Source organism: Acartia tonsa, chromosome 8, assembly GCF_053477335.1.
Source record: "Acartia tonsa isolate MP-2025a chromosome 8, ASM5347733v1, whole genome shotgun sequence".
Classification (NCBI taxonomy): Eukaryota; Metazoa; Arthropoda; class Copepoda; order Calanoida; family Acartiidae; genus Acartia; species Acartia tonsa.
The window spans coordinates 24,832,377-24,845,867 of NC_137267.1; the positions used below are offsets into that span (position 1 = coordinate 24,832,377).

The 13,491-nt window shown below is 33.5% G+C and overlaps 1 protein-coding gene across 1 annotated transcript in view; it reads left to right on the forward strand.

Moving 5' to 3' along the window:
• The window catches only part of elg1 (enhanced level of genomic instability 1), a 39,504-nt gene that overhangs the window by 5,530 nt on the left and 20,483 nt on the right, over positions 1–13,491 (forward strand). The window contains exons 11-25 of the mRNA XM_080169655.1: positions 214–344; positions 1,145–1,242; positions 1,496–1,619; positions 3,551–3,715; positions 3,956–4,068; positions 4,641–4,733; positions 6,321–6,419; positions 8,080–8,288; positions 8,405–8,497; positions 8,858–8,971; positions 10,157–10,208; positions 10,528–10,635; positions 10,905–11,050; positions 11,305–11,360; positions 12,078–12,201. Coding sequence (XP_080025781.1) covers positions 214–344; positions 1,145–1,242; positions 1,496–1,619; positions 3,551–3,715; positions 3,956–4,068; positions 4,641–4,733; positions 6,321–6,419; positions 8,080–8,288; positions 8,405–8,497; positions 8,858–8,971; positions 10,157–10,208; positions 10,528–10,635; positions 10,905–11,050; positions 11,305–11,360; positions 12,078–12,201 — 1,725 coding nt within the window. The remainder of the gene's footprint in view (positions 1–213; positions 345–1,144; positions 1,243–1,495; positions 1,620–3,550; positions 3,716–3,955; positions 4,069–4,640; positions 4,734–6,320; positions 6,420–8,079; positions 8,289–8,404; positions 8,498–8,857; positions 8,972–10,156; positions 10,209–10,527; positions 10,636–10,904; positions 11,051–11,304; positions 11,361–12,077; positions 12,202–13,491) is intronic.

The window sequence follows — 13,491 nt, forward strand, 5'->3', positions numbered from 1 at the left end:
CGCTTTCGCAGTGTTTCAAATCCTATTTTAAAGTAGCGGTTTTTTTTTGCATGTCAATATCTCTCTAGCCTCTGAACCAAAAAAGTTTTCCATTTTAAGGAATTTTATATGGATACTAAGGTGGTTTTAGGCTATTTTTTTCATCCGCCCCCATATTGAGTAAAGACCCCAAGATGCTCTGATCGCAGCCGCTAGTAAATCTATCTATTATAGGATAGAGAATAAAGAATCTACTAAGAAACCTAGTAAGAAGAAGCAAAGGATTGACTCTTTTGAAAAAGAAAATGACACTGAGAATCAAGTTGAAACGCCTATAACGGAAGATCTTGATAATGACAATGATTCAGGAAAAATATAATTTGAATTGGTTATATTCTGGGCTGTTTATTATACTAGGCCACAAAGTTTTCTTATGCGTTGGCTTAACAACTTGGGGGACTATTATTGACTTTATATTGGTTGGTTTATTAAATTGAATGTTCAAGCGTTGCACCCTGTAAATGTAATTTTGAGTATCATCATTGTGGATATACATCAATTTATCGGCCATTTTCTTATCCCTTCAGATTCCTGGGTAATATTAGTAGCGTTATGGGACTGCATGCGTATGTATGATTTAAAAGTGAGCGTTCGACCCATGTCTCCTCTATGGCCACAACGCTCGCTCTGATTATAATTGCGTAACATTTAGTGAAGTAATATTTTTACTATTTACATCACCTGGACTTTAGTAAAGCAATAGATACAATTTGAAGACAAAAATATTTGTACAAGGAAGCTGGTTATAGAATTTACGTGGATATATTTTAACATGGGAAAAATTGTCGTTAATTTAGGTTGCTAACATGGACATCCTTATGGTCAGTTCATTAATCCAGTAGGGGAGGGGATTAGGTAAGGGGGTAGCCAGCTACAAGTTTTACTTTATTACTTGATAATCTGTTGTAAGATCCAAATAATAATGAATCCATTACAAGAATATTATATGCAAAGATTTTGTTTTATGACCGGAATTTTGCACCTAATTTGGAACTAACATTTATCTATTGGAAATTCAAAGGTTTTGTATCCGTAATGGAAGATTTAAAAAAAAAATTTGATATTTGAATTTAAAATTGCCAATTCCAAAATATTGATATTCATACAGAGAACTTATCTCGAAGATCCGGTAGAATTGCTAGAAACCAGGATAAAATTATGGAGAAGAAGAAAGAACAAGAGTTTATTGAGAAAGAGCTCGAGGTTGTTTTTTATTCTTATTGCAAAAAAAGCATTATAATGTTAGGTTGCATTTAATGTTGTGCTAATAGATCCATAATTTGTTGATGTTTTGATTCTTTGGAAGGTTGATGACATTTCACACTTTCCTCACTTTGCCATCTGCATGTTGCCTCGTAATACGAAATTAAGTACAAATAGGCCTTTTTGCCCAAGAAAAGCCCAAGGTCATTAAAAAGTGTAAAATTGAAAATGTGTTTTGATAACACCTTTTTAGGAATTAGAAAGAAAAGAGAATGAGAGAAAAAAGAAGGGCAGATTGGTATTCCCTAAAATACTGCAGCCTCAAACTCAAGACATTATTAATCAAACAAAACAAGAACAGCAGTGTGTTGAATTAGGTTAGTTAATGTGTTTTAGTTGGGTGCTGTTAAAGATAAGTTTCTGATATTTCTTGCAGGGGTGTATATTCTACATGGGATCCCCTGCTCAGGAGGGGGGAAAAAAAATAAAAAATAAGTGGTTGGAGGGGAAAAAAATGTAAAAATTAAGAAAACTGAAGACATTTTTTCCATTTCCCCCCTCTTTGGTGAAAAAAACTTTAAAAAATGTGTGGTAGGAGGGATAAAATAATAAAATATAGAGTTTTTAAAATATTTTTCCATTTTCCTCCTACTTAATGAGAAAAAGCTAGGGGGGGGGAAGAAAAATAAAAAAGGGGGGGGGGAAATGTGGTGACTCGTGCCACGACATACCAGCAATTTTATTTTGGGTGCTACTCCCTTAGTTTTAGAGATAATTGGGTGAAATCTTTTGGGCTGGGTCACTAATTACCCCAACTAGAGGTATCTTTCAAAAAAAACGGCGGCGGGTCCACCGCTCCCGCCGTTCGCCGCCATTTTCCGCCGCCGCCAAAAAAAAATTTTTTATTGCATTTCTCGCCGAATTAGGCAATTTGGAATCATTTGAGACCATGTTATTTTTTTCAAAAATTTTTCCCCTTATAACCAACCCTGCAGGGGGACTTAATCATTTTTTTCAAATTCTCGTTTATTAAGGTATATCTTAAATTCAGTGCCTCTCCTAAGCTTTTAAAGATATTGAGACAAAACCTTTTGAGGTAAATCAGTAAAAAATATTTGAATAAAAAATGGCGGCGGTACCGCCGCTCCCGCCGTCCACCGCCATTTTCCGCCGCCGCCGCCAAAATTTTTTTTATTGCATTTCTCGCCGAATTAGGCAATTTGGAATCATTTGAGACCATGTTATTTTTTTCAAAAATTTTTCCCCTTATAACCAACCCTGCAGGGGGACTCGGTCATTTTTTTCAAATTCTCGTTTATTAAGGTATATCTTAAATTCAGTGCCTCTCCTAAGCTTTTAAAGATATTGAAACAAAATCTTTTGAGGTAGATCAGCAAAAAAATATTTGAATAAAAAAATGGCGGCGATACCGCCGCTCCCGCCATCCACCGCCATTTTCCACCGCCCACAGAACGGCTTGTAAGGGGAAAAATTTTTGAAAAAAATAACATGGTCTCAAATGATTCCAAATTGCCTAATTCGGCGAGAAATGCAATAAAAAAAATTTTGGCGGCGGCGGCGGAAAATGGCGGTGGACGGCGGGAGCGGCGGTACCGCCGCCATTTTTTATTCAAATATTTTTTACTGATCTACCTCAAAAGGTTTTGTCTCAATATCTTTAAAAGCTTAGGAGAGGCACTGAATTTAAGATACACCTTGATAAACGAGAATTTGAAAAAAATGACTGTCCCCCCGCAGGGTTGGTTATAAGGGGAAAAATTTTTGAAAAAAATAACATGGTCTCAAATGATTCCAAATTGCCTAAATCGGCGAGAAATGCAATAAAAAAATTTTTTTTGGCGGCGGCGGAAAATGGCGGCGAACGGCGGGAGCGGCGGACCCGCCGCCGTTTTTTTTGAAAGATACCTCTAGTTGGGGTAATTAGTGACCCAGCCCAAAAGATTTCACCCAATTATCTCTAAAACTAAGGGAGTAGCACCCAAAATAAAATTGCTGGTATGTCGTGGCACGAGTCACCACATTTCCCCCCCCCCCCCCTTTTGTAGCAGGGGAAAAAAAATAAATCTTGTGCAGAATATACACCCCTGATTTCTTGTTAAGATTTTCATAGCAAATGAGAATCCCTTGCAGAATATACACCCCTGTTTCTACTCAAAATCTTTTTAATGTTTTGTTTACAAAGGAAATTCTTCCATATAGTTATTGGATGATATTGACCAGCCCTTAAGTTTTTAAATCACCTTGCCATGATGGTAAGAGTTTCTTTATGAATATCTTACAAATTAAGGATCATCAAACGAAGAAGATTCCTCAGAGGCTGAAATTAGTGATGGAGTGGACAGTGATGAAGAAAAGCCGTCAAAGGCTTCTTCAGCTGGCAAGAAAAAGCAGCCGCCAGCTAAACTAGCCTCGATATTTGTGTCAAAGAAGAAGCCAGCTGAAGACCCCGAAAAGGAATGGCATAATATTTCTGGGTGTATAAAAATTAATATAATTTTTCACAATTTATTTCCATTGTACTTGTTTTTGGTCTTAGACTGATATTTTTTAGCGGGATATTTCAACCATTTGCTCGTATTGCCCTATTTTTTTTCCTTAGCTCAACATTAAAGCTATAGTTAAGCAAAGCACTAGTCATGTTATAGGTTGATTTCATACTATAAATGGATTATGTTATTTTATGATGTATAACAGGTGGCAGCTAGACGTGCCTTCCTAATGTCCTCAGCCCCAGACCAGTGCAGAAACCAACTGTCACAAGCAATTGTAGAGGAGCTGCACCTACACGATGCTGTTTTCCCTAAGGTTCAGCAGATAGATAGAGAGCTTTTATATAAACAGCAATTACGAGGAAAATTAAACATCATGCATTTTTAAGGTTTTTCACTGCGCATCTACATCAATATTTCATTAGATGGTAGGGGATTTATTTAAAGGAAAATTTGTATCGAAAGCCGGTAAATGGCTGCTTCTTATAACGGCTAAGATCTAGATATATAGATTTTAGATATTTATTTCAAGTGGGCTTCCTAATACCTTTTTTCCAGGAAGCTATGTATGGATTTTTAGCTTTCCAGAATGTTTCTAAACTTACTAGACATGTACTTTGATTACAAGATAGCTGCATAAATTCTGTTCATTAGAAAACCGTTTTATTACTTTTAAGAGGGCAATCCAATAAATTTTTTAAAGATTATTAATAGGATGCCTTTTTGACCGTAATAACTGGTTAGGCTTATTTTATTCATTCCTCTTATGGTATTATATTTTTTTGGCTGAAACTTTAAAATATTTTTTGTTCTACGCATTGTTTTTCTTCATATGTTCACACACATGGAAGTTTTGATTGTAAAGTCATCTTATTTCTTGTAATTAAGGTCTCCCACGTGCAACAAATTGACTCGACTCCTCTCTGGAACCTGTCAGAACAGCTCAAGTCCCATAAAATCATACCAGAACAATCTTTAAAGGTTAGTTTCAATTTTGAAATTTGACAACGACAATAGACAATAAACTGATTTTTATCTTCTATGGTGGTAAACAAAATACGCCTTCTGTAGATTAAAATTATTGGTCGAGGCGTTTTGACACTAAACTTAATGAAACAACCGATTAAAATTGAATTAAAGTATTAAAAGTTTTTGAGTCACCGAATAAGAAAACGTGGTTATAAAACTTCAAAACTATTTTGCGAAAAAACAATGTGATGTGATGTTTGTAGTTAGTTAAAATAGGATACCCCTTCCCTTGCCTCATTCCCTCCTCTCTTACTAGATGAACGAACTGACCAATAAATGAGGTTCACATTAGCAAGCTAAAATGACCACAAATGTTCCTTTGCCAATATATCCACATATTTCCTATTTCTATTTGCATAATTAATTTTTGTTACCTAAACTTTTTCTCAATTATTCTTTATTTCTCTCCTAATAAAAATATATTTTTCCTTAGTTTCAGCACATGTATACATGGAAAGAAAAAAGTAAAAAGTTTTATTGGAAATATTCTAGATAATATTGTCAGACATATTTGTGTGTCCGTACAGTGACAAATAGTATAACATAACAATATGATCGAGGAGGGGGGGGGGGGGTTAATGATTTTGTCACGTGAAATACACAGAATTATTTTAAGATCTTTAACGATTACTTTTTTTCGCTGAATCCTCCCTGGTTAATGAATTCCCAACTTACCATAGTTGATTTGTAAATTTTTTATCAAAACTAATAGGTAGAAACATACGTGCACAAGGCGGGATAAAGGGGGGAACCTCCTCCCCGTGATCATTTTTAGAGATGGGTGGTCCCTTAATCATCTTGGACAAGCTTACCCGAGTCACAATCATTGTCCAAATTACATAAGTTATTAAATGACAGTTCTTGATTATCTCTGATCATTGTAGCAAATACCTAGATATTTAGCCCACATGACAAATGATTTAATCTTAATCGAATTACATGCATCATTTATTCACACTGGTAACTTTAACCAAAATAATGATAACTGCCACCTCCTACCTCTTTTTTTTCAGAAAAATTATCTTTTTTTATGTTAGAATGAAGCAAATAAGGTTTAAAAGTTGTGAGCTTGCAAGTTTTTTGATTTAAGCTTATGTTGGTTGTAAAGTCTATCTATACGGGAACCAATCACATCTTTTATAAGGACATTTAATCTGAAAATGATTTGTTGTGTTATTAACTTTTCCTCCATCCAAAAATAACAGCATCAAAACAATTTTTGTATTGTGATGTTTTGATTGGTGAAAGGGTGACCGGCCGCCCCTTTACCTCTGGAGGCTATTTCCCTTTGGAGGAAGGAAGTAAAAAAATAACTTCAACCTTTAAGAAGCTACACTACAAATGAGAATCATATTGTTCTATCGGCGATAAAATTCATTCAGTATAATCAAGCAGACAAAAAAAAAACATCCTGCCTCTTTTTAGAAGAATAATTTGTATTTTTTACACTTTATTTCAAACTAAGTTTGTATGAAAACTGATAATTTTATGAATAGGTATTCTTTTCTCTGAATACTTTTGATTTTACTTTTATTTTAGATATACGAAGGAAGTTTTAGTGGACAGTTTCTGGATGCATGCACACCCAGACAAAGATTGGAACAAATACAAGTTGAGAAGTTAAATCCTAGTCAGATTAGGAATGATGGCTCATTTACATTTATATGGAGTGTAACAGCTCTATAACTATGATTATCCGTACGTTAGGAAATACAAAATTAGCTACTAAAAATACTCTGTGAATTTTTATTTTTTACTTACTTAATTTTTCTTAAGTCAGATTAACATTTCTGATTACCATTAATATTTATTTGCCCTATCTGCATTTTTAGGTAAATTCTAGCTAGATTGGGCCAAGTTTACATTTATAGAAGCATTTCTATATTAATAACTTCATTCGTTTTGATAGGTATTAACAATTTTGCTCATCAATCAAAATAAATATTGAAAGGGATAGTCGTATGAAATGCATTTCAGAAAAATGATATAAAGCAGTTCTATCCCTTTACTACTAAAAGTAACCAAAATTTTATGTTCATTTGTACACTTTAAATTGCATTGGTATGGAAATAATTGCACTTGTATCCAAGACAGTGGTAGACAGAATAACTTTAAAGGTGTGTCAAAACTTCCGAACATTTATCGCATCATATCATCGAAATCAATAGAAATTCATTTAAAATGGATGTAGTGTAGAATATCCGTTAATATTACAGGGATAACATTATCGTCAATTTAGATGGCTAACATAGAAATCATCTATAGTTCAGTTCTTTTATTTAGTAGGAAGGGGGTGTATGGGGGGATCGTTATTTTAGCCAGCTACAAGTTTCTCTTTATTAGAGTTAGGGATGGCAATCCGTTAAATTTTTGGACCGGATTCGGATTCTTACAAGAATCCGTCAAAAAAAATGTCGGATTCCTTCGGAATCCGGATTCTTATTTTTGGCGGTTTCCGGATTCTAGCAATGTTTTAAAAGGCTTTTTTAAAAAATTGAAAAATTTAAGTGCTACATACATATGTCCTAAAACTTAATGTTCTTGGTGTTTTCTATAATTCACTTCCGAGAATCGAACCAGATTATTAAAGATATTATATATAATGATGATAATCTTTGCCTTCAAAAAGGGGGAGTAGAAAGAAAAAAACTCAAGACGGTAATTTTAGCCTACCAATTAAGAATCTGAATCCGCTATTAAAAAACGGATTCCGGATTCGGATTCCAAAATTGGCCAAAAATTGGGCGGATCCCGGATTCAGTTACGGATTGCCAACCATGATTAGAGTACATTGTAATCAGACGTAAGATCCTAGTTATAATAAATCCGTATTCCATTTGCATCACTTTCATCATGAAACTCCCTTATACCTTATTGCGAATTAGAAATATTTTGCGGATATGTTAATATGCGGAAGTAAACGATTACCCAATTCTTGATATTCTAATGTATTCAAAAACTTTTCCACATTTCAAACCTTTTTTTTTTCTATATCAAATCAAACCTATTTTTATTGGCGCATCTTCCACGATTAGGGTTTTTTCTGACGATTTTTCCTGGGAGAGTGGAGTTATCCTCCCCCAAAATAGTTGAAAACCTTCTCATGATATATACAAAGCTTCACTATAATCGGTCGACCGGTAAGCGATATCTAAAGCTTCAGACATTCTGTTTCTTTTTTAAACACAAGTTGCCTACCTAAGTGTTTTCTATTACTGTGCATTACAACTGTTTATTTTTATTGTGTGCTACTTATTGTCATTAGTATAATTTCTTTAATAAACCATCATATTACAACAGACACTGTGTGGCAAACCTGAAATCTGAAAGCAGTAATCACTCCACACATGAGGACAAACAAGGAAGTGCATCTGCACACGAGAGTATCGTTGCTAGTTACCCTATCAACAAGTTATTCCGTAGAATATTGCATTCTAAGCTGGTTTCTGATTCCAAGGAGTTTAAATCTGAACAAAACCAACAGGAACAAACTAAACCATTGAAAAAGTAAGTAAAATCTTAAATTTGTTTGGCTACTCGGATACTGAATAGTTGCATAAATGATTATATTTAAAAAAAACTTTTTAGAATAACTTAATCATTATTAAGAATAAAATATTAAGGAGGAAAAGAAGATCCAAAGAAGCGGAGCTAGAAATAGAATATAGAAATGATTTAATTTCTTCCGAGGCTTGGACCAACAAATATAGGCCAAGGTACCTTTTATATTCCAAAACTAAGAAACTGGGATGAAAACATCCATAAGTAGAAAATTCTTATAAACTGATGAACAAAGCATTTTATTAAGTTGATTTTTATTACTTTGAGGATTTTTTTTGTTGAATTGTAAAGGAATCTTTATACAATATACGAAAAAAAACATTTCCCTCTTTTAAAAATATCCTTCGAAAAATGTTCGATTATAAGATTAAAACCATTTTTTATTACTTTCGTAGAAAACTGGACATAATACGATGCTATGCATTATTTTTTATTATGTCTGACAACCGGTTCTTATCCACCCAATATTAATTGGTTTCGCAGCAATACTTGAAAATGAATTATTTTTTTTAAAGATGTGCTGAAGATTTGATTCTAAATCAAGACGAGGCTGTGAAACTCAGAGACTGGCTTTCCTCCTGGTCACAGAGTAAACTTAATAGAGGAAGTCAGAGTAGCAGTGCTACCAGGTAAAATATACAGCATGACCCTCAAAAAAGTATTTTTAAGCATCTGCAGCCCTTATTTCTCAATGAATTATAAAAAAATGCATATGTCCTTGTTCTCCATAGTATTCCACATAAGTAGATATAAAAATATTTTTTTTACCTCCATTAACACCGGAGATTTTTAGAGCTAAAGTTTTGAAAAAGTGACTGAGGAAAAAGTAACTTTTAACATGAAACGACTTTTTTAGCAAAATTAAGGTAGAAATCCTTTTATTTTTGTTACTAGCAGAAACTTTATACAAAAATGAAATAAAAAATTTAGTTTTTGAGTAAAAAGCATTTTTTTACACATATTTTTTGAGTCTTTTTAGTTTAATGATATTTTGAAAAACTTACTTATTAGGCAAAATTTTTTAAGATTAAAAAACCAAATAAATCTTTATGGATATAGCAGGAAAATTGTTTTTGTTTCAAAATCCTAACTTTAATAACAAAAAAGTTATGAAGAAAATAAAATTAAAACATAATGATTTTTTTGTCTAAAAAGCTTAATTAACCCCCTATTAAATTATTGAGATGTCAGAAAAGTAGGCGGAGCAACTGTCATAATTAATCCTTTTCTCAAATAAGGATTAATAAATAACCTAAAATTTGCAAATAATCAATTCATTCAGTAGTATTTTTTGCCATTAAAAATTTATATTTTTTGGTGGAATAAAAAAGAAATAATTAGTTAACTTGTTTTTCTTTGTGTCTCATTATTCAGTTGCCAGAAATAAATAATATAACCATCCAAAAAATAAGAGAAACAAAAAAAAATTCTTTTTCTCAGTCACTTTTTCAAAACTTTAGCTCTAAAAATCTCCGGTGTTAATGGAGGTAAAAAAAATATTTTTATATCTACTTATGTGGAATACTATGGAGAACAAGGACATATGCATTTTTTTTATAATTCATTGAGAAATAAGGGCTGCAGATGCTTAAAAATACTTTTTTGAGGGTCATGCTGTAAGTGTACTGTTCCCTCACTGGTTTGTAGTTTTTTTTCATTCCTTAACTACTTGGGAAAAAAGTTATGCATATGCTATTATAATAGTTTTAATTGTATCACTTCTAAGCTAAAAAGTTGTTTTATACCCATAAAAGCTTAAGTCTAAAATATTTACAGGATTCATCAATTGGTTCCTTTGATTTTGTTTTTTTCAGTGATAGTGAATTTGATGAATGTAGTGAGTTGGCGGGGACTTGTGCACTTGTCACAGGAAATTATGCATTCATTTTAATCATAAAAAAAGATAGGGAAAGGGTGGGGGCCGGGGGAGAGGGCAGAATTTATATCTCGTATATCAATATTAATTTAAATACATCCATCCTATGCAATAAAGTAGTATTTACATTAGCGACCTCTTGTGGCAAATAATGTGTTGGGAGGGGGGTTATAAACCTCGCCAGGACCTGTGAGAAGTTACACGGCCTATGAAAATCAAATCGGTTCAGCATCCAAAGACAAAGAACCTGTTACTTTTATATAAGGATAAAAATTAAGAATTGTGGCAAAAATTAATGCATGTATAAAAACAGGACCACCTGGAAACGGGAAATCATCCGCTGTTTACGGTATAGCTGAAGAGTTAGGTCTCCATGTGTTGGAGGTCAATGCATCGTCCTGCAGAACTGGAAAACAGGTGAAATCTAGTTTGCTTTACAGTTTACACACTTCTACTTCACCATAAACTGACCTAAAGCCATATGACAATCGATAAGAAATTGGGACCTTTTATCACGCTTTTCAAAAAATCCAAGTGAAATTAAGAAGTAAACTTGACTATTGGTTCTAAAAAATAACTTCCAAAGTAAAGGTTTGGTTAATTTTGTTAAGAAGTAGGCCCTCTCTTGCGCAGGTGCTTTGGGTCTGATAGATCCTGGTCACTAGAATATATTCTTATATTATCAGGTTACTTCTATGTTACTGGAGGCGACCCAGTCCCAGCAGGTGGCTTCCAATCAGCCTAAACTCAACTTTTTCAAACCAGCTTCTGCTGCGGCAGCAACATTAAATTCATCAGATTCAAGCAATAGTAAACCCAGTGATAAATACAGGTCAGAGAGGTTATTAAAATCTAACAGCAAAAGTAGTTTGAGGTTTGTTAATCTGTTAGATCAATTATAAAGAACTTTTACATTTCTGGTAAAATACTTTTTAGGAAAAGCACCATAAGCCCTGGAATGGGTTTGATTTTGTTTATCGTGGGTTGAATGATGAAATTTTTGAAGAAAGCTGAATTTCTATTGAATTTTTCACAGTTTTTCTATACAAATGTATAAAGGAAATATATTAAAACTAAACTTTTCAGGAAAGCTCTTATCTTGTTTGAAGATGTGGACGTAGTTTTTGAAGATTTAGATACAGGTAATTTGTAAAACTCTTAAACAGGTTAGAATCAGTGATCTAACGGGATATGACAATGGCTGATAAAGAGGGGGGGGGGGAGTTTTAACACATTTGCGTAAACAGTGAGTTAACTATTGGCTTTATCTTTGGACTGAGATGATAGGTAATAAAAGATAAAAACATTCTCATATGATGAATTTTCCCAAGTTTCAGGATAGGCCTCCAGGTTCATTAGCTGCAAGGTTAGAATAGAATTTACAGTATGTTAAGAACATTTTATTATTTTGTCATTTTTAGTTGTTGATCATGGTCTGCTATTCATCCAATTACTTCCATTAGAAATGGCTGAAAATTAAATATTTTGTTGGAGTAAAACTTGTTTTTTTGGTGTAACTGAAAGGGAAGTATGTAAGAACAGGAGAAAAGGGAAGGGGGTTGAGGGGAAATTTTCAATTTGAATTGTTAGTCAGAATCACATTCCCTTTTCTCTGGTTGTTGATGAGAAAAAAGCTTTTTCGCTATCCAACAGATACTTCAGGTGATATGACATAAAAAAAAGAAATGGGGTAATGATACTTTTATTTTTGTACGTATTACAGGTCGGACAGACATACGCTGATATTAGATTATCTGTGCTATTACAAAAAAATGTTACGTCAATAGGAGAGGAAGCCTTGTTTAAAAAAATCACATAATGTCGAAAAGTAAGCATTTTTAAAATCTTTCTTTATTCAGGATTCTATGCAGCAGTGAGTAAAATCTGCGCAGCTACAAAGCGTCCCATAGTCTTCACTTCTAGTGACCACAGTGCAGCGGATATTCTAAATAAGAATATCAGGGCTAGGTTCACACATTTTAGGTGAGCATTTTTAAAATATTGTAATTTATATATATTAGGTGAAGATAAATTTAAAAACTTAGCTTTCAAACTGAATAATTTTGCTATCCTTGATTGGTAGAAAAATAATTCTAATGCAGATTTATCTTTACTACGGAATTATGACTTAAATTCTAGAAATAAAAGGACTCTTCGTTGCAGAGCGTTTCCGAGGATATTAAAATGTCTAAAGTAATGAAGTTTACAAAATAAGTAAAAATAATTTTTTGTAATATAAAATATACCTAGGAAGTCCATATGGACAATTTCCTAAAAGGATCATTAGTAACGCCATGGCGAAACAATCTGGCCACACTATTTTGTATTAAACAAAATTTTGTAAAGTGATATAGAAATTAAATAGCGGTGCTTGCTTACATGTGAAGACCGGAGCACCGAAAACCCCCCCCCCCCGCTTAGTTTTGACAAAAATCAAAAATAAGGGGGGGGTAGTTTTTTAATGTCTGGAAAACGGCAAGGAGGAAAAAAGCACCGCAAGGCAAAGAATTAACCCCCCCCTTAATTTTGAAGAAAATCAAAAATAAGGGGGGGGTAGTTTTTTCACGCCAGAAAGTTGAGTGAGGTAAATCAAGAAAATCCAGTATACCAGAGGGGAAACCTTATTACAGGGATATTCATGTTTTGGGGCATAATTTCCTTATTTATTGACTTTGGCCAGTAAAAGGTTTTAATTTTGCGCAAAATTAAAACCTTTTACTGGCCAAAGTCAATAAATAAGGAAATTACGCCCCAAAACATGAATATCTCGTAATAAGGTTTCCCCTCTGGTATACTGGATTTACTTGATTTACCTCACTCAACTTTCTGGCGTGTTGTACAGTGAAAAAACTACCCCCCCCTTATTTTTGATTTTCTTCAAAATTAAGGGGGGGGTTAATTCTTTGCCTTGCGGTGCTTTTTGCCTCCTTGCCGTTTTCCAGACATTAAAAAACTACCCCCCCCCCTTATTTTTGATTTTTGTCAAAACTAAGCGGGGGGGGGGGTTTTCGGTGCTCCAGTCTACCACATGTAAGCAAGTACCTAAATAGCTTTTCTAATTTTACCCTTTATGAAAAAGAAAAAAACGCTATATTTGTTTTTCTAATTATGTATCCCTGGTGCATGTCTAAATGTACTATTCTTCTATAGAAAAAAGGAAATTAGTTTTTTCTTGTTTAGAAGTAAAACAAACTTAAATAAAGCAATTAAACCCAGAGTGAGATAGAAAAGTAAAACATTCTACCTATTGTGTCTGTTTCACAAAAATTTAGG